A 24683-nucleotide genomic window follows, 5' to 3' on the forward strand; every position below is an offset into this window, starting at 1 on the left:
GATACTGATACACTCATATTCATGGAAGCATTATTCATAATAGCCAAAAGGTGAAAGCCATTCATCTGTCCATTGGTGGATAAATAGATAAACAAAATGAGGTATATACATACAATGGCATATCATTCAGCCACAAAAAGGAAATAAATCTTGTCACAAGCTACATGGGTGAACGCTAAAGTGAAAAAGCCGATCACAAAATGGCGAGTATTGTATGATTTCATCACTATGAGATACCTAGGGTAGTCAAATTCATAACACAGAAAGTAAGTGGTTGTTGCCAGGAGTTGGGGGAGGGAGGAATAGGGAGTTAACATTTAATGATAGAGAGCTTCAGTTTGGAAAGACCAAAAAGTTTTGGAGGTGGAGGGTGTGATCATTGCACAGCAATGTAACTATGCTGAATGCTGTAGAACTGTACGATTAAAATGTTGAATTTTATATTGTGTATATTTAACCACTATATTTTAAAAAAGAAAAAATGTAGGCATAAAGTTAGTTCAACTTTTAGCTGCACTGTGCTTTCAGATTTATTTTTTATTTATTTATTTTTGAGACAGAGTCTCACTCTGTTGCCCAGCCTGGAGTGCAGTGGCATGACCTTGGCTCACTGCAACCCCTGCTGCCCAGGTTCAAGCGATTCTCCTGCCTCAGCCTCCCGAGTAGTTGGGATTACAGGTGCCTGCCACCCCAGCCAACTAATTTTTGTATTTTTAGTAGAGACTGGGTTTCATCATCTTGGCCAGGCTGGTCTTGAACTCCTGACCTGGTGATCCACCCTCTGCAACCTCCCAAAGTGCTGAGATTACAGGCATGAGCCTTTGCACCCGGCCTCAGATTTATTTTTAAATAAATTGATAATTCTATCAATTTACATGGTTGAACTGGAGATTCCTTTGTGAGAAACCATATACAGTCACTCAGCTGATGCCCAATCTGATTAACGGCATACGTTTCTGAACCAAACATTGGCTTCCATTGTGCAGTTCATAATCATGAAACAACTTTTAGAATATCTTTCAATTCAAAATATGAACATGTAGATATTTTGGCCTTTTCCTTTTGAATTTTTTGATAGCCAGGATATTTTTGGTTAGTTAACATGTTGTCTTAATATTGAGAGATGAGTTATTTACTTTGTCCTTTGTGTAATAGAAAATTTAGCCTGTTTGAAGTTTCAAGGGACAGCTCTAGAATTCTCACAGTTACACAAGACTCTGCCTGCTCTCTGCTATTATAGGATATACATCCTATATATAGGATATATATCCATCCTATAATACTGACAACTTCATGACTAATGAAAATACACTGTTGTCTAAAAGAGTTATTAGTAAACTGTGTCTTTAACCTGTAGCAATAAAAAGCAAATCTCTACCTGGAAATCCCCTACTTATTTTTCTCTGTCATTCATAAATTTTCCCTTGTCTCTGAAAGGTTTTGAACTACTCCAGCTTTTAGCCACTCTTCTTCATTCTCTCTCTCTCTCTTTTTTTTTTAGACTGAGTCTCACTCTGCCACCCAGGCTGCAGTGCGGTGGCGTGATCTCGGATCACTGCACCCTCCGCCTCCTGGGTTCAAGTGATTCTCTTGCCTCAGCCTCCTGAGTAGCTAGTATTACACCTGGCTAATTTTTGTATTTTTAGTAGAGATGAGGTTTCACAATGTTGGCCAGGCTGTTCTCGAACTCTTGACCTCAAGTGATTCGCCCACCTTGGCATCCCAAAGCGTTTCACTCTGTTGCTGCTGGAGTGCAATGACCCAATCTCAGCCCACTGCAACCTCCACCTTCCGGGTTCAAGCAGTTCTCCCTGCCTCAGCCTCCTAAGTAGCTGGGATTCCACGTCCAGCTAATTTTTGTATTTTTAATAGAGATGGGGTTCCACCATGTTAGCCAGGCTGGTCTTCAACTTCTGACCTTAAGTGTTCCGCCCGCTTTGGCCTCCTAAAGTTCTGGGCTTGCAGGCATGAGCCACCACACCCAACCTCTCTTCTTCATTCTTAAAGCATTTGGTGCAGTACACATGGCACACACCGTAATACAGCAGGCATCATATTCTTATACATAATTCTGTTGTAATATCTCTGTCCCCAGGCTGTGTTATTAATTTTTGTAATATCAGTTTCTAGCACCGTGCCTAGCAAATAGTTACTTCTTCAGTAAATATTTATTGACAGTAAAAATTGAATGAATTTTAATGTCACCTGCAATTAGGTCTAAATCTTATTCATACTTACTTTAGAGCATATGGAAATTAGAACAGTGTGAGTGATTTGAGCAAATTAGATTTTCTATATTAAATGTTGAAATGTAAGTCTATTTTTTTCATACCATTAGTACTATTTCAGGTTCTTAAAGCCCTTCAAGGTACAGCAACTGTGAGATATTTAACAGAAAACTTGTCACATCATAAAAACAAGCTCTAAATGCAAAAGATGATGTTTACAAATTTTGTAAGTTTCTTCTCATGATTACAGGTTTCTATAATAAATGAAAATAGGGGAAAAAACATTTAAAATGAAGTGAATGCACATTCATTCATTTATCCGAAAAGTACTAAGTCACGGTCTTTGGCCAAGTGCTTTAATAAGTGATGGGTATAGAGAGATTCGGTTGGTTTTATTTTAGGGAGGGATGAGGGGAGATACAGTTTTACTAATATATATATAATTCACATATTATAAAATTCGCCCATTTAAAGTATAAAATTCCATGTTTTTTAGTATATTCACAGAGCTTTATAATCATCACCATAATCAATTTATATTTTCATCCCTCCCGAAAGAAACCCCCTGCCCTTTAGCAGTAGCTCCTATTTCTCCCCAGACAGCCTTCACCACCACCTTAGGCAATCACTAATGCACTCTCTGTTTCCGTAGATTTGCCACCTCTAGACATTCAGTAGCAATGGAATTGTACAACATGTGGTCTTTTACGGCCGGCTTCTTTCACTGAGTACAGTGTTTGCAAGGTTTATCCAGGTTGTAGCATGAACTAGCACTTCATCCTTTTTTGTTGCTGAGTAATATTCCAATATATAGGTACAATACATGTATGCATATATCCATTGGTCAATTGATGGGCATTTGGATGGTTTCCACTTTTTGGCTATTAATAATAATTCTGATAGGGATATTTATGTGCAAGTTTTTATTTGGACATTTTTCATTTCTATCAAGTATCTACCCCAGGAGTAGAATTGCAGGGTCATATGATAACTCTAGGTTTGAGCACTGGAGGGGCTTCTGGACTGTTTTCCAAAGTGGCTGCAGCATTTTTCATTCCCACCTGCAGTGTGTGAGATTCCAATTTCTCTATATCTATAGAGATTTTAAGTGAAGATTTTAACAAATATTTCCAAATACAGCTTCAGAAAGTAATTTTGGTGATTACTAGAAAGTTCCAAATCATTTTTGAAAATGTGGCTAGTTTTTATTGTTTTATAGTAGCTGCAAATATTTACTGAGTGCTTACTGTATACTATGCATTGATCTAAGAATTCTACATGTAGTCAGGCATTTCCTACTTATAACCACACTGCAAGATAGATGTGAACAATACTTTTACTTTGGAGGGTATTAAAGCAAGAAAGTTGAGAAGCAGAGATTCACAATGAGGTAGTCTGGCTTGAAAGCCTGTGTATTTGCCACTGGCTTAAATCTTTGCTGAGAAGTTAAAAATATAATTGTAAATGTCATTTTGTATTTAAAGTTTAAGGATAAAAGTGTATTGTGAATTTCAGTCTATGGGCCAAAGACTTCCTTTTATTGACCATCTAACTGACAATTTCATTAAGAATTAATAATTTTGGCTGAGTTAATATAAGATGTAAGATGGTAATTTCTTACATTAATATTAGTGCCATCATCATATTTGAATTTCAAAAATTATTTATTTATTTATGACTTTTATTTTTGGTTTAGGGGAGTACCATCACCTATCTAATAAGTGCTTACTATGTTATTCTTCCAACTGTATTGCATGTATTATCTCTATAGTAATATGATACTGCCTTTAGACTGTATCTGCTTAAATATTTTTAATGCATGAATCAATAATTTCTGTTGGCTTACAATAAAAACATTTATTTCTGACCAGGCACAGTGGCTCATGCCTGTAATCTCCGCACTTTGGGAGGCCAAGCAGGGTGGATAACCTGAGGTCAGGAGTTCAAGACCCACCTGACCAACAAGCTGTCATTAAAAAAAGAAAGGCAACAAAAAGCTGGGGCTATCCCATCTCTGGGAGGGAAAGACATGTATTGGAATTGTTTAACAGCGGAATATTCTTATAAACCTCTTTTTTTTTGAAATGGATTCTTGCTCTTGTCACCCAGGCTGGAGTGCAATAGTGCCATTTTAGCTTACTGCTACCTCTGCCTCCTGGGTTCAAAGGATTCTCCTTTCTCAGCCTCCAGAGTAGCTGGGATTTCAGGCATGTGCCACCATGCCTGGCTAATTTTTTTTTTTTTTTTAGATAGAGTCTCACGCTGTCACTGAGGCTGGAGTGTAGTGCTGTGATCTGGGTTCACTGTAACCTCTGCCTCCTGGGTTCAAGCAATTCTCCCTGTCTCAGCCTCCTAAGTCGCCAGGATTACAGGCACATACCACCATGGCTGGCTAATTTTCATATTTTTAGTAGAGACGGGGTTTCACCATGTTGGCCAGACTGGTCTCAAACTTCTGACCTCGTGATCTACCCACCTCAGCTCCCAAACTGCTGGGATTATAGGCATGAGCCACCGCAGCCAGCCTAATTTTTGTGTTTTTATTAGAGAGGGGGTTTCATCATGTTGGCCAGCCTGGTCTCTAACTCCTGACCTCAAGTGATCAGCTCATCTTGGCCTCCCAAAGTGCTGGGATTACAGGTGTGAGCCACCGCCTCTGGCCACAAACCTCTTTTCGATTGAAGCAACTGAGAAATATGAAATTGTTTGAAAATTGTCTATATGAAAATAAGCAAAAAAAAATTATTAAAAATATTTCATCTAGGCTGGGTATGGTGGCTCACGCCTGAAATCCCAGCACTTTGGGAAGCTGAGGTGGGCAGATCACCTGAGGTTGGGACTTCAAGACCAGCCTGACCAACATGGAGAAACCTCGCCTCTCTGAAAATACAGAATTAGCCAGGTGAGGTGGCGCATGCTACTCAGGAGGCTGAGGTAGGAGAATCGCCTGAACCTAGGAGGCAGAGGTTGCAGTGAGCCGAGATCGAGCCATTGCACTCCAGTTTGGGCAACAAGAGTGAAACTTCGTCTCAAAAAAACAAAACACACAAAAAAACACTTCATCTCTGATTAATAAGAAACAAATACAACACAACACACTTATTACAATGTGAACCCCAGAGTTTGTGTCTGCATCACTGAATAGGTATTTGGGTTCACCACCTGACTCTTAAGTTTGGGGTTTGGTGTAGTTTTCATTTCTTTGTTTGTATTAATCAGCTTCATTGTGATTTTAGCTTCTCTTTCTAAAGTTAGTAAACTCAAAATTATAAAAACACTTACCTTGGTTTCCCATACTTACTTGCACATTTTTAAGTTGATATAAAAATTTTATTGTAGGTTTAAGTAGTTGCAGTATGGTCAGATTATAACTATTAAGGTTAAATTAGAAAGCAATTGCATCATTTAAAAAATGTTTTTGGGAGGATATTCAAACTGATGATTTGCTCTTCACTATCATCCTGCTAATAATACATGTAAAAGATGATTTTTAATAGTCTGAAATTTTGTGTTGTATCTTTTTTTTTTACCAAACTTTTTTGTTTCTATTCCACTCTCCTGCATAACTTTATCTTAATGTAATATAATCTTCATTATTCATGGTTTCCATATTTGCAAATTCACCAACATGGTAAAATTCGTTTGCTGCCCTAAAATCAGTATGGGAAACACTTTGCTTTCAAGGTCATTCACAGAAATGGCAGAATGGTGAAGATTTGAGTTGCTCCGTAAGCATGCTCCCAGTTGAGGCTGAGTGTTCTGCTTTCTTGTTTCTGCTTTCATACTGGAAACAAATGCCCTTTTTGAGGTCTATGTAGTGTCATGTTTTTCACATTTTGGTGTTTTTTATTGGTGATTGCACTGTTCGAAGTGGCCCCAAGCATAGTGCTGAAGTGCTGGCTAGCATTCCTGAGTTTAAGTAGGTGGTGATGTCCCTTATAGAGAAATACACGGTATAAAAACTTAGTTAAGGAATGAGTTATAGTGATATCGGCTATGAGTGCAATGTTCATGAATCAATAATATATATTAAATAAGCTGTCTTTAAATAGACACACACATAAAAACAAGATTGTGTATTGACTGGTGGGTGAAAATGTAACCAGAGGCTCAAAGGAACCTGACCCGGTATTTTTCCCCTAGGAACAATGCTTGTTCATGGTGACTTTATATAACTCTAGAGTATAGAAAATAATATGAATCAACTATTTTTTGTTTAAATATCTTTATTCATCATCCTGAAATGTATCTTTGTAACAAAAACGTGTAAGAATTAAGATTTAAGATATATTTTTAAATTCCATTGTACTATAAGCCTTAGTATTAACAGTTTCTAGTGAATTGTGATATGTTATGCTATTTGTAGTATACAAATGACTTAAAAAATGTAAATATATATTTTGGTGAATGGTTTCTTGGTATCTTTGACAAATAATTACTAAGCACAAAAATATTAGAAATAAATCCCTTAATTAGATGAATCGTGCTTATGTATGGTAACCTGTCTGTGGATGAATATTACTTATTGCTGGAGTGAAATAAATTTAGCATCATTTTATTCTTCCTTTTCATTGTTATGGGTGTAAGCCCATGTTCTAACTAATTAGTTTATGGGAATAGAAGAGATTTTATTATAGCAACTTCATTCTTTTAATGTCTCCAAAATTATAACAAAAATTTGTTACTAATTTTTTGTTACAATTACTTCAGTGATTTATCAGTTAACCCAGTTGAGTCCAACAAATTTTGTTGAAAACCAAGAATTTGAAGCTACCTACTTAAAATACAATCATACAGAGACGTTTGCTTATTCAATTTCTAGGAAATATATCAAATATATTTTATACAATTTTTAAATTCATTATTAATTTTCCTTGCCATTCTATAATTTAGAGGCGTTTTGTTCAATCTGATAGATTTTGAAACATTGGGAAAAACTGAAATATTGTTCATTTTAATACACTTTTACCAATACAATATTTATAATAAAATTATTTTATTTAATTTTTTTAAAATCAGAGCCTTGGAGCTGCATACTTTGTGTGTGGAAAATGACTGCCTTTTGACATGATTGGTAAAACCAATATTCCTTATCAAATCAGACAGCCAACTAGAATTAATTTTTCACAAAAAAAATGGGCTTGCATAGCCATCTTTTATCTGTCAAGTACCACATAACATTTCAGTCAATGATGGACCACATATTTGATTGTGGTCTGTTAAGATCATAGTACCATATTTTCACTGTACCTTTGCTATGCTTAGAGACACAAACACTACCGTATTATGGTTGCTGACAGTATTCAGTGCAGTAGCATGCTGTAGTGCAGTGCACTTATAGCCTCAGGGAAATAGGCTATAGATTATAGCCTGGGTGTGTGACAGGCTTTGTACACAATCTAGGTTTGCATCAAAACACTCCATGATGTCTGCACAATGATGAAATTGCCTAAGGATGCATTTTTCAGGATATATCCCCATCATTTACTGAAGCATAACTAAACTACAGATGGTACGTGGATGGAAGGGTGAATGGCTGGATGAATGGGCAGATGGACGGATGGACGGTTAGGTAGAAATGGAACTTTGCCAGCAGTTTGGCTCCTGGGTGATATAAGGTACCGTCGTCTTCAGTATTATAGACAACAGTCTTAGCTCTCATCTTCTGAGACCTTCCCTGAGGAGGAATTACTTCTTTGGCAGTACCAAGGGTTAGAAGAACTAGGAGAGTTGAATGGATATCACCATGTCTCTTGTCCCTCTTTACTATGTATGTGTATTCATAACAACCTGACCCAACCCACGTGCTGATGACACATTCTGAAATGACTAAAAAATACATCGTTCCTAGTGCCAACCTTTCCCTTACTCTTTAAGAAAGAAAATTCTACCGTATGTTAACAGGGCTTTGGTGAAAAGAAGCTCCCAGTAACCAGTAATTCACTGTGCTGTCCTGGGCACCCTGTGGCAGTGCACCAGAGCCACCTTAGGGGAGAGTGAGCGTATCCTTTTCTTGTGTGAAGTGGGAGAATGTTGATTTTGAAGGGAAGCTGGGACAAAATGATCTATCATGAAACGTCAGCCATAAATGTGTTTTCAGACATACCAGTTTTAAGGAATGGTGTATGAGGAATAGGAAAACTTTCTCTTGGCAAGTCCTGTATACACTCAGGGTAACACACGGTCCAGTGTGAAAGCCACTGATACAGAGGAGGGACTTCAGGACCTGAGATTCTTCTTCCTGCTCCTTTCCTTGTAAATTTTGGGCAAGCCACTTTTATTCTTTGTGCATCTGTTTCTTTATTTTAAAAATAGGAATAGTAAATGGTTTCCCAATTATCTTTCAGTGCTATTGTGAAGATTAACTGAGATAATGTCTATAAAAGTGCTTTGAAAATTGAGAGCTCTATTTAAACAGAAGATATCATTATCGGTATACTAAAGTCACTTTAGATCAATTACAGTTTACTATAAAGTGTAGCGAAATAGAACTCCATCAGGAACATCTTTCTTATTTAAAGAAAATAAATGGTACATTTTTAAACCAAACATTAATATGGCACAATATATGTGATAATCACAATAATTTTTACATCATATTTTGGATCTTAAGTAAGAGCCAATAATTGTTGAAACTTAAAATGTGGTAGGCACTCTTCTAAATACCTTTCCTGTATTGATCCATTCAAGGCTCACAACAACTTTAGGAGGTAGATACTATTGTTCTTATTTTTGATAAGGTATAAGGATACTGAGAAGGTATACCTTATAAGACACAATGCAAACCCCCTCTAGTTATCATCCAGTCTTTCTTCTCCCTTCCTTTTCATCTCCTTCCCCAAATAGTTTTGTCCTTATTATCGTGTCCACTTTCTCCCTTTTTCTTTGAGACAGAGTCTTGCTTTTGTTGCCCAGGCTGGAGTGCAATGGCATGATCTCGGCTCACTGCAACCTCCGCCTCCCGGGTTCATGCTATTTTCCTGCCTCGGCCTCCCGAGTAGCTGGGACTACATGCATGCGCCACCATGCCCAGCTAATTTTTGTATTTTTAGTAGATATGGGGTTTCATCACGTTAACCAGGCTTGTCTCAAACTCCTGACCTTGAGTGATTTGCCCGCCCCGGCTTCCTAAAGTGCTAGGATTACAGGGGTGAGCCACTGCGCCTGGCTGGATCCTGTTATTATTCCCTATTTTGTTGGTAACAAAGTGAGGGATAGAAACTGTAAGTGACGTGCTTACTCAGTTGGTTAGGATGAGACAGAGCTAGGCTGTGAACCACACAGAGGTTTCTAAAGTCCATGGTCTTAGCCACAGTACACACATCTTATTATATAGATTTTCAGTTGTATTTTTCCTCCCTCTCATTCTCCATCTGCCTTAGTGTGATTTCTACTAAATGATTTTAAAAGTGGAAGAATTAATCAAAGAGAATGAAAAAAGTGTGTTGGAGAGAGAGGGGGGAAAAAAGAGAGAGGAGAGAATTCTACTGGAGATACACCCTTGTCGAAGAACCAAAGCTGTTGCCTTGAGGCTCTGGGTGATGTCTTTAGCAGTTGCTATTTTGTTTTTTTTATATTATACTTTAAGTTCTGGGGTACCTGTGCAGATCATACAGGGTTGTTTCATAGGTATTATGCCACGGTGGTTTGCTGCATCCATCACCCCATCATCTACATTAGGGATTTCTCCTAATGCTCTCCTTCCCGAATCCCCCACCCCCTGCTATCCCTCCCCCAGCTCCCCGACCCTCCAACAGGCCCTGGTGTGTGATGTTCCCCTCCCTGTGTCCATGTGTTTTCATTGTTCAACTCCCACTTCTTAGTGAGAACATGCGGTGTTTAGTTTTCTGTTCTTGTGTCAACTTGCTGAGAATGATGGTTTGCAACTTCATCCACGTCCCTGAAAAGGACATGAACTCATCATTTTTTATGCCTGCGTAGTATTTCATGGTGTATATGTGCCACATTTTCTTTATCCAGTCTATCCTTGATGGGCATTTGGGTTGGTTCCAGGTCTTTGCTATTGCAAACAGTGCCGCAAAACTGGGGTCTCTTACTCCGTGAGGAGGGTAGGAAGCCCTCATTCTGTTGTCTGTCTCCAGCCGAGAAACCTGGATGTGGTGGGAGACCTTCACATTCCCAGTCTGGCCCAATGTAGTACCAGGCACCTCTCCCAACTCAAGGAGGGAAGGACTGGGAAGGCTTGTGCTGTGATTCTTGAGCCTTGCGATCCACCTTTTCAAGTGGTAGCAGCATGGTCTTTCTCTCTTTTTGTTTTTCAAAATAGTTTTGCCTTTGAATCTATGTGATATTAATAATATTATCATCCCTGCCTTCTTATGATTACATTTTGCTTGGTGTATTTCTTTTTATTCATTTATTTTGAAACCATTCCTGTCTCTACATCTAAAATGCAGCCCTGTAGGGAGGTGTAGTTGCATCTACTTCCTTCTGTCCATGGTTGATCTTGAAAAAAAATAAATCTGTTCTTTGAGTAGCAAGTCAGATCTCCATCCAGATTTTTTTTAAATAAACATTTATTTTAGAACAGTTTTACAGAAAAAGATACAAAAATAGTCCAGGGAGTCCCCATGTACCCCACACCCACTTCCCTATTTTTAACATCTTACATTGTTATGCTACATTTGTTATCATTAATGAACTAATGATGATACATTCTTACTAACTAAAATTCAAACTGTATTTGGATTGTCTTAGTTTTACCGAATGTCTCTTTTCTCTTCCAGGATTCCATCCAGGTTACCTCATTGCACTTACTCAAATCCTTAGGCTCCTAGACTCTAACAGTTTCTAGAGAGTTCTCTTGTTTTGGGTGACCTTGAAAGTTTTGAGGAGTGCTGGCCAAGTGTTTTTAGAATGTCCCTCAGTTGCATTTTGTCTGATGTTTTTCTGAAGATTAGGCTGGGGTTATGTGTTTTTGAGAGAACGCCCGCAGAGATAAATCGTCCATCTCATCACATCGTGTCAAGGGTAAACCTGATCAAGATGACTTACCACTGCTGATGTTGACCTTGATCCCCTGGCTGAGGTGTGCCTGTCAGGTTTCTCCACTGTGAGGCTGTTTTTTTCCCCTTCCATGCGTATTCTTCGGGAGGAAGTCACTGCAGATTCTGCAGTTTACATTCATGGGGCATTACATTCACAGGGGCCTTACATTCACAGGGCATTTATGTTTACAGGGGCATTTCATTAACAGGGGCATTACATTCACAGAGGTGTTTACATCACAGGGGTGTTTACATCACAGGGGTGTTACATTCACAGGGGCGTTTACATTCACAGGAGGTTACATTCACGGGGTGTTTACATTCACAGGGGCATTACATTCACAGGGGCATTTACATTCAAAGGGGCATTACATTCTCATAGGAGTTACATTTACAGGGGCATTTACATTCACAGGAGGTTGCATTCACAGGGGTGTTTACAGTCACAGGGGCATTTACAGTCACAGGGGCATTACATTCACAGGGGCATTTACAGTCACAGGGCTGTTACACTCACAGGGGAATTTACAGTCACAGGGCTGTTAGATTCATAGGGGCATTTACAGTCACAGGGGCATTTACATTCACAGGGGCGTTTACATTCACAGGGGTGTTACATTCACAGGAGGTTACATTCACAGGGGCCTTACACTGACAGGGGCGTTACATTTGCAGGGCATTACATTCACAGGGGCATTACATTCTCATAGGAGTTACATTCATGGGGGTGTTACATTCACAGGGGCGTTTTACATTCACTGGGCTTTACATTGACAGGGGCGTTACATTCTGACAGGAGTTACATTCACAGGGGCGTTATATTCACAGGGATATTTACATTCACAGGGGCTTTATATTCTCAGAGGAGTTACATTCACAGGGCATTTACATTCACAGGGGCATTTACATTTACAGGGGTGTTAAATTCACAGGGGCATTTACAGTCATAGGGCTGTTACATTCACAGGGGCATTTACAGTCACAGGGGCATTTACATTCACAGGGCCATTTACAGTCACAGGGGCATTTACATTCACAGGGCCATTTACAGTCACAGGGGCATTTACATTCACAGGGCCATTTACAGTCACAGGGGCATTTACAGTCACAGGGCCATTTACAGTCACAGGGCCATTTACAGTCACAGGGCTGTTACATTCACAGGGACATTTGCATTCACAGGGGCATTTACAGTCACAGGGGCATTTACATTCACAGGGACATTTACAGTCACAGGGGCATTTACATTCACAGGGCTATTTACAGTCACAGGGGCATTTACAGTCACAGGGGCATTTACATTCACGGGGCATTTACATTCATGGGGCATTTACAGTCACAGGGGCATTTACAGTCACAGGGGCATTTACATTCACAGGGCCATTTACAGTCACAGGGGCATTTACAGTCACAGGGGCATTTACATTCACAGGGGCATTTACATTCACAGGGGCATTTACAGTCACAGGGGCATTTACATTCACAGGGGCATTTACAGTCACAGGGGCATTTACAGTCACAGGGGCATTTACAGTCACAGGGCATTTACAGTCACAGGGGCATTTACAGTCACAGGGGCATTTACAGTCACGGGGCATTTACAGTCACAGGGGCATTTACGTTCACAGGGGCATTTACATTCACAGAGCTGTTACATTCACAGGGGCATTTACAGTCACAGGGGCATTTACAGTCACAGGGCTGTTACATCCACAGCGGCATTTACAGTCACAGGTGCTGTTACATTCACAGGGGCATTTACATTCATAGGGCTGTTACATTCACAGGGGCATTTACAGTCACAGGGCTGTTACATTCACAGGGGCATTTACAGTCACAGGGGCATTTACAGTCACAGGGGCATTTACAGTCACAGGGGCTGTTACATTCACAGGGACATTTGCATTCACACGGGCATTTACATTCAAGGGACATGTGCAGTCTCTGGGGTGTTACATTCACTGGGGCATTAAGTTCTTATGGGCATGACATTCTCAGGGACACCTACGTTCATAGGGCGTTCACAGTCACAGGGCGTTATACTCCACCTCCTTGAGCACATCCTTCCTTTAAAGCTGAGCAGCTTTGAGTCTGATATGCACCTTCACCATTCAGGGGTCAGCCAGAGCTGTGGGTAGATAAAAATTTGGATTTCCCTTTCTGACTCATTTCCTTCATCGTCTTCTCAGAGGCACTTGTCCCAGTCTTGGTATTTTGCATCTTCAGCCAGAAACACTGTGGCTTGGCCACCAAAGTGCCTGCTGCTCCACATGCCATGTGCATGGATGGCACCTAAATTTGTGATGATTGGCTTCCTCCCTACTAGAAATCTTCTTTTTTTTTCTTTTTGTTTACTCTTCTATGCCTTTTCAAGAATCTGCTTTTTTTAGTAAAAAAAAAATTCCAATTTTAATCCCAAATTTATAGTAGTTTTTTTCCAGGAGGGTTGATCTGGTAGCATATTAATAATTCATTACAAAAAGCAAAAATCCTGGCCTCTGTATAAGTGGGGAGATGAAATGAGCCTTCCTATTACAAAGAACTTCAAAGACAGGAATCAAGAATCATGAAAGAAGCTATTAGAGGATAGTATCCGACAGCATATAGTCAAGTGCTAAATGAGTATGCAAGTAATAGTTATAAAAATTAAAATTACAAAATAATAATAATTAAATAAAAATAAAACGAATTAAAAAATAAAAAAACTATAAAAATGCTTGTAGCTAATAATAACGTAGATGCTTATAACAACCCAGTGAAGATTAAATTGCACAGGCAAGGTCACTTAACATTGAGCTATGAGTCCAAAGATGCAATTCAATTCTAGAGATTTGTTTTCCACCACTAATTACTGGGTAGGGAAATAGATTACTGTAGGCAAGATTAGGTTAGAAATGAAAGACTATAGTTAACAAAACTTACTGATGGATCAAAGAGGGTAGGAATAAGGCAAAGCACTAAGGCAGGTGTAGGAAGAGAGTGTTCATTTTATGTACCTACTGGATATCCATATAGGTATCAAATGCTAGTGGATGGATTTATCTGAAGTTCCAGGGAGGGCCAGGTACAGCAGCTCATGCCTATAATCCCAGCACTTTGGGAGGCCATGGTGGGTTGATCACCTGAAGTCAGGAGTTGGAGACCAGCCTGGGCAACATGGGGAAACCTCGTCTCTACTAAGAATACAAAAAATTAGCTGGGTTTGATGGTGGGCGCCTGTAATCACAACTACTTGGGAGGCTAAGGCAGGAGAATTGCTTGAACACAGAGGTGGAGGTTGCAGTGAGCTGAGATTGTGCCACTGCACTCCAGTCTGGGAGACAGAGCAAGACTCCATCTCTAAATAAATAAATATAAATAAATAAAGTTTCAGGGAGTTGGCAAGTCTGGAAATAAGGATTTGGGATTGATGGCATATCCGTTGCAGAGATTGTGCCACTGCACTCCGGTCTGGGAGACAGAGCAAGACTCCATCTCTAAATAAATAAATAAATAAAGTTTCAGGGAGATGGCAAGTCTGGAAATAAGGCTTTGGGATTGATGGCATATCCATGACATTACAGCCATGGGATTAGAGGGGTTCACCTGGGAGAATACACAGATATGGACTCCTGGGATACTCCAAAATCTGCACGTCCAGTAAAGGGAGAGAATCCAGAAGAGGAAGCTACAAAATTATGTCCTCATTTTTAGGGGAAACCGGAAGGGTGCAGTGGTAGGTGCCAAGAGAAGAAAGGATGAGGAGAACAGAAGCCAACTATATTGAACGTCCTGGAAGGTCATACATGGAAAGAACTAAAATGCGATGACAGGATTGGAAGTGTAGAGCTCATTGCTTTACCAAGAGCAGTCTTCAAGTATTGGCTCACAAAAGAGTATAAAATAAAGAAATGGAGACCAGCACTATAAGAAATTATCAATAAAAATTTCCATGCAGAAAAACAGGGTAGTAACTGTGGGAGGGTGTGAGGACAGGTTGGTTTGTTTGTTGAAGTTAGGGAATACTAGACTTAGGGATAATTGTCAAAGGTGAAGAAGAAACGTCCTTGCCAAGGAACATTTGGAAATACGTGGAGTTACTTCTGAGTTGCTGCAATTACCAGGGCGTGCTCCCGACACTTACTGGGCTGCAGGTGGAGCTGAACATCCCATGGAGCTCAGGGCATTCTCTCATGAGGAAGAATTGCCTGCCTCCTGTGCATTGAGTCCATTTATATGCTGATATTAATGGTCTATCTTGGACCATGATTTTCTTTGGCTCTCTCAGCAAAAATGTCTAAGTCATCACTTGATGTTTTTGCCATCTAAAAGGACTTCACCAAACCTTCAAGAGTTCTGGATATGTCTTTATTAGTCCACCTTACATCACTTGTATTCTGCAGCATCAATCACTGGAACCAGGGGAATGCCAGGCACAGATTGGTTGACACCATCCCTGAACCAGTCAATCATTTGACCAATGACAAGGAGGATGGGGCTGTGCTGATTAATCACATGGCTGTTCTCCGTGTAGGAGGAGTGGAATGGCTGCTTGGGGAGCAGCCAGAATCATTTAAGAATCATTAATTATTGATACTGTCTACTATATTTATGACTCAAAAGTTTATACCCTTGTCAGACTTGGTAAATAAAATGGTCTTCAAAGAAATGTAAGGACCCATCCAGCAATAACCCCTTCCCCTCTTCCGTCCTAGTCACTGCCTTAGTCTCTGGGACTTCTGAGTCCTGGTTAGGGATATCACAAAAAATGAATGTGGATATGTCTCGTTATGTGTTTTCTGATCAGTGCATTATGGTGTTGATTGATAATACACATGATTGATAATGTTCACTGATATGGTGTTTATTTCTGATGCTATAATAGGTATCATCAAAACAATTATGAAAACAATGAATTTCCAAGCTTGTAATAAATAATTAAATCTCAGAAAGTGGAGACAAGCCATATTCTCTATCATATCTCCTGGTCTCTGGAAGTTTCTTGTGGAGACAAGCCATATTCTGTATCATATTTCTGGGTCTCTTGGTTTCTATCCACCAAGAGGAGAAGAATCCAGAAAAATTAGCTACTTGATTTAATATTTACCCACATCCTATCTAATCTCCCTTAGTTACCATGCAAGCAAAGGATGCTGCGTTAATGAGCTCCACCTCCTCTAGGTGCCTCTAGTAGGGAACTATTTTTGGAGCACACACTTGCTCTGCACTAAGAAGACAGGCCTGTCCTCGTCTCTTTCTGAGATTTCCTAATACATCCATAATCCCAATAAATCTTGTGTAACAGATATCGGTGTTGCATACTTTATCCCCATATATCAGATCAGGAAGCTAGGAGTCAAAGTGGCCAGGTAACTTGTTCTAAGTCATAAAATTAGCAAGCATTACAGCGAGTATTCAGATTTCTCTTTACCTGGCTCCAAAGACCTTCTGCTTTCTATGATGTTTAAGGAAGTCGTAGATGGGGAGGGTTGGGCACTTTCCTCCACTCCTGTTTTGGAAATCATGGCTGGAGTTCAAGGGCCAGTACAGATGGGGTATGACATGTTTCCCACATATGTCAGATGGTTGAGACCCACCGCAAATCATGTTACTGCCACTCGGCACTAGCCATTTTTCACATAATGGCACTTGACTGTTGACTCAGTGAGTTTCTTCGGATGTTTTTTCTTATTCATGCATATGTTTTAGTTGGTTTATCTTTCCATTATAAATTTATATTGTATATCAGATATGCTGTTTTCTCTAAATTGAACTTAAGCTTTAAAACTGTAACTTTTCTATTATAGAGAAAATTTCTAGATACTTAGGATTTTAGTAGTTGTACAGAGGTATCTTGAATATTTTTTAGTTTCCCTTTACAAAAAAAATCTTTTTTTTTTTTATTGTACTTTAGGTTCTGGGGTACATGTGCAGATCATGCAGGATTGTTGCATAGATATATACATGGCAATGTGGTTTGCTGCCTCCATCCCCCTGTCACCTACATCTGGCATTTCTCCCCATGTTATCCCTCCCCAACCTCCCTACCCTCTGCTGTCCCTCCCTTGGCACCCCCACAACAGACCCCATTGTGTGATGCTCCCCTCCCTGTGTCCATGTGTTCTCATTGTTCAACACCCACCTATGAGTGAGAACATGTGGTATTTGATTTTCTGTTCTTGTGTCAGTTTGCTGAGAATGGTGGTTTCCAGATTCATCCATGTCCCTACAAAGGACACAAACTCATCCTTTTTTGTGGCTGCATCTTATTCCATGGTGTATATGTGCCACATTTTCCTTGTCCAGTCTATCGTTGATGGGCATTTGGGTTGGTTCCAGGTTTTTGCTATTGTAAACAGTGCTGTTATAAACATACATGTGCATGTGTCTTTATAACTGAATGATTTATAATCCTTTGGGTATATATTCAGTAATGGGATTGCTGGGTCAAATGGAATTTCTATTTCTAGGTCCTTGAGGAATTGCGACATTATCTTCCACAACGGTTGAACTAATTTACACTCCCACCAACAGTGTAAAAGTGTTCCTGTTTCTCCACATCTTCTCCAGCATCTGTTGTCTCCAGATTTTTTAATGATCCCCATTCTAACTGGCATGAGGTGGTATCTCAATGTGGTTTTGATTTGCATTTCTTTTTGTTGCAGTGGGAGTTCCTTGATTTGAACCCCTGGAGCAAAATCATAACCTTAGAATCTCCTGAAATTTTTATCTGGTTTTATAGCAGCTTTGGCACAAATTCCAGCTGCTTCTTCCCACTTTCCTTCCTACAGTGTTTTACTTTAAATCTATTCTCACTAGTAGAAATTGAAATTTAGAACTGGGACCTTATCTTTTGTCCCTATAGCCCCTAACTTGTCGTGTGTCTTATCTGATGAATTGGTTGTCTTAGGGTCTTTGATCTGAGGATGCTGTGAAGATACCTCAGGGCTTCCAACACATTTTTATTCCTTCTCCTCTATTTTCAAAGGTGTCAAATGAAATTGACTTAAAAGTGTATCAAAAGGACCTTTTCCTCTGTAATTAGTATTTTTCTGAATTTCCTTATTTGGAGCAGTCACTTTGTCACTGGCAGTCCTTCCTTTTTCTAGACATTTTCCGTACTGGTCAGAGATGGCATCTTGTGGTGCCATCTGGGCCACCTGCCCTCACTTGAGAGTCATTTCTGTTTTGGTGCCCATGTTGTTCATGATTATCGTTCATGGTTGTTTGCTCTTAGCTCCTCACTGGAGCTTTTATTTATTAGTACTGCTCACCCATGTAGGGAATATCTGATTTATATCATAAAGCCTTTTTATTGTTATCTTTTTAATCATGAGGGATAGAAATATGAATTTTTCTTTTTTTTGTTTGAGGCAAATTCTCTGTCACCCAGGGTGACCAAGTGGCACTGGCACAGTCATAACTCACTGAAACCTCTAATTCCAGGGCTTAAACAATTATCCCACCTCAGCCGCCCAAGTAACTAGGAGTGCAGGTGCATGTCACCACACCCTGCTGATTGTTTTAAAAAATTTTTGTAGAGATGGGAGTCTCGCTTTGTTGCCTAGGCTGGTCTTGAACTTCTGGGCTCAAGTGATCCTTACCCCTTGGCCTCCCAAAGTGTTAGGATTACAGGTATGAGCTACTGTGCCTGGCCTGGATTTTTCTTCTGAGATGGTTTCAGGAAGCCTATTTTAGTAGAAATGGAATCAGCTTTAAAGTTAGATTGAAATAAATTTGAAATCTGGTTCTATTACAAAATAATTGATATCCTTAGAAAAGTAGGTACCATTCCCTGAGCCTTCTTTTTCTATTCTGTAAAATGAGGATCTAATAGTGACCTGACCAGATCACTGATAGGCTTAGAAAAAGCATGTGTAGAGCACAGCATCTGGCACATAGCAAGTGCCTGATTATTATTGGCATTGTAATGATTACTTTATTAGAATTATGATGAGGTGGGTCATCTCACATTGGATTTGAGCAATAGTTAGCTCTAGCACTACACTTAAAAGAAACACAGCAGTAAATAAACAATAGTACTCGCCCTTGAGGAGTTTATCATCTTTTAAATAAGGCAAAATGTGTATCGAGGACCACTAAGACTTATGCAATGTCCATTATTTTTAAAGGTTACAATATGATAGTTTTAAATACTATAAATATTACTTAATGAGTCAAATAATGGTCTGTGGTTTATGTTTTCAAGATAAGGGAACTGAGACCTAAAGAGGGAAGGTTAATGGATTTACCCCTAGCCTCCTAAGCCAATTAAAGGAGCCTGCGGGGACTTTTGCATGGGTCTTCCTATCGGTGCAGGATGCACTTTTAACCCCTGTGCTATCCTGCTTCCACGAGGAATGTGGTGAATATTATAAGACATACATAGTAAATGCCACTGGTGCCCTGAATAGGCAAGATCAGGTTTTTTGCAGGAGCTGATAGCCAGAGGCTTCTTGGAGGAGGTCACATTTGAAGTAGGCATGCGGGGGGGTAGGCAGGATTTCAACAGGAAGAGGAGAAGGAGGGAGGTCATGAATAAAAGCAAAAAGTTGGGTGCAACAGCTTTCTGTGATTTTTTTTTTTTTTTCTGGGAGCATTTAGTTTAACAGTATACTTAGAGACTAATGAAGAAAATGCTGGAATATAGGTTTGTGCTAGATGAAAGGGATCTTGGATTCTTTTCTCACCAGCTGACAGCATGAGACTTAAAGGGTTTGAGTGTGACATAACTCTGTATTAATGAGGCTCATTTTGCAGAATTATTTAGGGCTTTGTAGAGGTAAATGGAGTGGATCTAGACTACAATTGAGGGCCATTATGAGCCTCTAGAAAAGATGTGATGAGAGTGTGACTTAGAGCAGTGAGAGAAAGAATGGAAAGGAAAGGGCAGATGAGAGACTCGAGAGGTGGACAGCAGTTGCGGTGAGAAGACCACATGCAGAAAGACTAGAGGATGCAGCCTGGCTCTCACGGGGAGCAGTGGTTTCAATGAGACATGGTGTCACTAGTGTCCCTGCCCCCTCCCTTCCAAAAAAAGGGGGCAAATAATTGTCTTCATAAACCCGCTGGAGCCATTTTGGCCGGGACCCTCCAAGACTAGGGCTCTGAGCCATAACCCCTAGTGGGTCCTCACTGTGGTCTATAGAGCAGCTTGAAATGTTTCCATTGCTGTTCCTTGAGTGCTAACACATTGCCTCCTGTTTTTATTAAGAGGGTCACTGTGGAGGGAGTGTGAGTTAGGAGCTGTCAGAGCTGAGTTTTTTCAGTAAACTCATGGGACTCTTTCAGTTCCAATCAAGCAAGTGTTCTGCTCAAGTCTCTCTGTTTCCCAGGATGGATGTCAAAGGGAGAATGCATTTTCGGTCTGCAGGTCACTGACTAATATATGAAAGGGAAATCTCATGGGTAACTGGTTTTCCCAAATATTGCTCTGTAGCATTAAGTTTTTTGTTGTAAGTGAGGGAAAATATATGCCGTTCACTGAAGGGCTGCAAGGGGTGAGTCGGTTGGGACATGTTGCTGTGGCCATTTAAGCTCTTTGAGTGATGCTCACTTTCTTTCCTTCCTTTCAATTTCCTTGGTCAGTGTTTGTCAGGTTCAACTCCAGCCATGGTTTCCCAGTGGAGGTCGATTCTGACACCAGCATCTTCCAGCTCAAGGAGGTGGTTGCTAAGCGACAGGGGGTTCCAGCTGACCAGTTGCGTGTGATTTTCGCAGGGAAGGAGCTGAGGAATGACTGGACTGTGCAGGTGAGTCTCCCTTGGCGGCTGTTCCTGGGACGCTGCCAGCCCCATTGCTCATGCCGCCTGCGCTGCCAATCTGACATTCATGCTTGAGATCTAATAGAATAAACAGTGCCTGGGGATTCCTTGAACTTTACTCCACACTGCTTCATTAATTCTGACCTTCTTAATTATGCATTAAAACAGCAAGCAGGAAAGACTGGAAGAACAACTGTGTGTGAGAGAGAGAGAGAGAGAGAGAAAGAACACACGAGCTAGGCTTAGTGAATAAATGTTTACTGACTACAGGAGCAGCAAGGCACAATTTCTGTGTCTGTTCAATTTCTACCTTACTTATTCCATTTGAATCTTAATGAAGAAGGGTTTGAATAAATTGTTCCCAGTCAGGCTGCTCAGTCCCTGCACCGTGAGGAATTTGTAACCCAATTGTGACCCCTGGAGGATAGTGAGGGCTGCTCCTCTGCTCACTAGAGGAGGTGTGGGCTCAGGGCCCCACAGGCAACTAGCTTTGAGCACTCCTTGGCCAGGACCAGAATCTCACGTGGGGAAGGCAGCCTGGAGCACAACAAAAGTACACCTTTGCATTGAATTTCTCCAAGGTTCAGTAAAACTGACCCTGGAAATAGGCCCCTGCAAAGTAATAGAGTGAATGATGCTCTCTTCTCTCTGGCCCCAGCAGAACTTCTAGCAGCCCACTGCTCCTGGCCCCATAAAAAGTCCTACACACTTTTCATTCGGATTGGTGACTTTTGTAGGAATTAGGGGGAACTGGTGAGGTGATTGATAATACCACCATTACCTAGAACTGAAGACCAGTCATTTGTTGGGGAAACTCACAAATACAACTCACCATGTGTTGACGTTATTTTTTGTGAACGCGAGAAAGACCAAACACTTTCTGTGAATGGTTCCTGTGACTGTTAAGGACCCAGCAGACATATGTTCCCCTTTTTTTAACCAGCATCAATTAATTGCACTCAGGTTTACAGCTATGTGGGGACCGCTGCCGTGCATGGCAGGCTGGGGCACACAAAGCCCGTCCTTGGGTCTGCGTCCTATCCCTGTCTCTTCTGGGCAATGATATTTATGGGTTTGTCAAATGCTGTCAGGATTGGGGTATACAAAGAAGCCATAGAAATGCAAACTGTTCCTGTCATTCTCCGTTGCATCTCCTGCTCATGGTGTTGAGGCCCATACTCATTGTGCACAAACTGCTGGGCTTTGCTTTCAGGCAATTTGGTTTTATAAGGGAAGTGCATGTGCTAAAAAGTGTTTTGATTTGTTTGTTCTATTTCAGTCAACTAAAAAGCTTTTCACTGTATCTGCCAACCTCTAAATCCAAGGATGTTTCCTTCACAAATAAATAATTTTAAAACAGCTCCTTGAATCAAAACATTTTATATTGCTAGAACTTTCAGCTTCTAACACTCCCATTAGTGCTGATAAGTAAAACAATTAGCGATTTCCTATGTAGTTAGACTAATTGCCTCAGAGGATTGACTTTACAAACATATGTGCATAAGATATGTATTGATTTAAGGGTCTTTATTTTGACAAATACTTCTTAAGCACTTCCAATGTTCTAGGCTTCTCAGGGGATCCAAAAGAGAGACATAACTCAGCCCCTGATTTCATGGAGACTGGTCTTTATTTATGAGCCCTAAAACCAAAAGAAATATTAGATTGAACCATATGGAATTGCCATTTTTATAGGTTCAACAATTGCATGTGGTTCAACCCAATAGCCATAATGTAAGAATGTGAAACAAAACTGCCATATCGCACCTGAAAATATTATGAAGTTTTAAAGGTGGAGAAAACACATCTGGTTGGAAGTTACCAGGCAGAACTTCATAGATGAATAGAATTGAGGTAGGACTCCACAGATGGAGGAATGGAAGAATGAGCACAGGGAATGCTCGATGAAAAGCATGAGTTCTTGTTCTTCTAGAACCTAAAGGAGATGTTGCAGACTGGACAAAAAATAAATTATGGGCTATATTTCACAAAACCTTGACTAACTTGGCATTGAAGTTTCACTGGTGGGGAGCTGGAGAAAAATGGGTTGCCGTAGAAGGAAATGGGAAGTCTGAAGACCTAGGTTGGTTGAAGGATGCTGTTTTATTTCATCATGATGGGAGTTGAAGCCAGATGAATATGTGTGTGTGGAGATGTCTAGCTGGCTGTTGAGAACTTAGGTCTGAGGACACTGAAAAAGAAAAGTTGATATTTATGGAACTTCTGGTAAATCACAGTTAAATGATTTAGGTGCCGAGAAGTTGGCAAACTGTGTTCCCATAAGAGTTTGACTGTAAAGACTAGGAAGTTACACATGTAATTGCAAATTGATGGCTATGTTTTATTTAAGTGTACAATTGGCAGAATTTTAGCATCCTTTGATATTCTTGTATAATCTTAGAACATACATTTACAACTATTTAGTCAATACCATTTAGTTACCCATTACCATTACAGGTGCTACATTTCACAGTATAAGCACAAAATATATAATAATAAGTCGCTGCTGAGAAAAAGAAGATGGACCTTTCATATGAGCTATTTAATGCTTTCACTAATGAGTGCTAAATATACACCTTGGTGTCCTGAAGAGAAAATGAGATGGCGGGAGTGGTGTCTATGCTTGCTGAGGGTTTCCTCCTGTTTCTCATTTTCTTTTATTCATTATCATAGGTGATATGAACATATATATTAGCTTATCATGCAAAACAAGATATTGTGAGTATAAAAGAATCCTATCAATAATTATTCCAGGACCAAAGGTGTATGTTGGGAGTGTCCTGGGAAAACTGAGGCAATGGTCACCCCACTGAGCAGTGTCTCTCACACTTAGTTTCACTTTCTTTGAGGAGGAAATATTTTTAGTGCCTCACCACAGGTACTTCGGGGAAAATATAGCTTGAGACCATAGTCTTATGAAATGTCATACTTTAAAAAAGTGAGTTTGTCTGTTTAACTGGCAAAGGATATTTATAAGATTGTAATAGAATTGATGTCATATATAAAAATTTTTCATATAATTCTCAGTTCTGGGAGAGCATAGCCACAGGCCACTTAGAGAAGCACTGTTAGAGTATAGTTCTTTTCATTACACACTAATCTGTTCAGTTTCGTTATTGACAAGACTTTAAGAACTTTAAAGAATTAAAGGAAAATGGAAAAAATACAGACATTGAAAAACGAATGATCTGGTATAGATTCTGCTTGTGGGAAGCTGGAGTAGACATACTTCTCCCCCTTCCTCCCAGAAACCACACCAAAAAGCCTAGACACTGCATATTATACAGTTGACTCGTAGTGTCATGGAGTTAGAGGTGTCAACCACTATGTAGTCAAAATTCATGTATGCTTTTATCTCCCTCCAAACTTTACCAACCACCTGCTGTTGATGGGAAGCCTTATTGATACCATAAACATGTGATTAACACATAATTTTTATATGTAATATGTACTGTATGGTTATAATAAAAAGTAAGCTAGAGAAAACACAAGAACATTACAAAAAGGAGAAAGCATATTTACTTATACATTAAGTAGAAGTGGATCATAAAGCTTTTCATCATCTTTGTCTTCATATTGAGTAGGCTAAAGATGAAAAGGAAGAGGGGGAGTTAGTCTTGCTCTCTCAGGGGTGACAGAGACAGAAGAAAATCTCCATATATAAATGGACCCACGCAGTTTAAACCCATGTTATTCAAGGGTCA

The 24683-nt window shown here is 39.9% G+C and overlaps 1 protein-coding gene across 3 annotated transcripts in view; it reads left to right on the top strand.

The window, feature by feature from the left end:
* The window catches only part of PRKN (parkin RBR E3 ubiquitin protein ligase), a 1419146-nt gene that overhangs the window by 254562 nt on the left and 1139901 nt on the right, over positions 1-24683 (top strand). For all 3 annotated transcript variants that reach the window (XM_021670246.2, XM_064360477.1, XM_064360476.1), the window contains exon 2: positions 20804-20967. In XM_021670246.2, the coding sequence (XP_021525921.2) occupies positions 20804-20967 (164 nt within the window). The remainder of the gene's footprint in view (positions 1-20803; positions 20968-24683) is intronic.

This window comes from Aotus nancymaae, unplaced genomic scaffold (genome assembly GCF_030222135.1).
Source record: "Aotus nancymaae isolate 86718 unplaced genomic scaffold, 86718_ANA_hifiasm-v0.15.2.pri h1tg000040l, whole genome shotgun sequence".
NCBI classification, from domain to species: Eukaryota; Metazoa; Chordata; class Mammalia; order Primates; family Aotidae; genus Aotus; species Aotus nancymaae.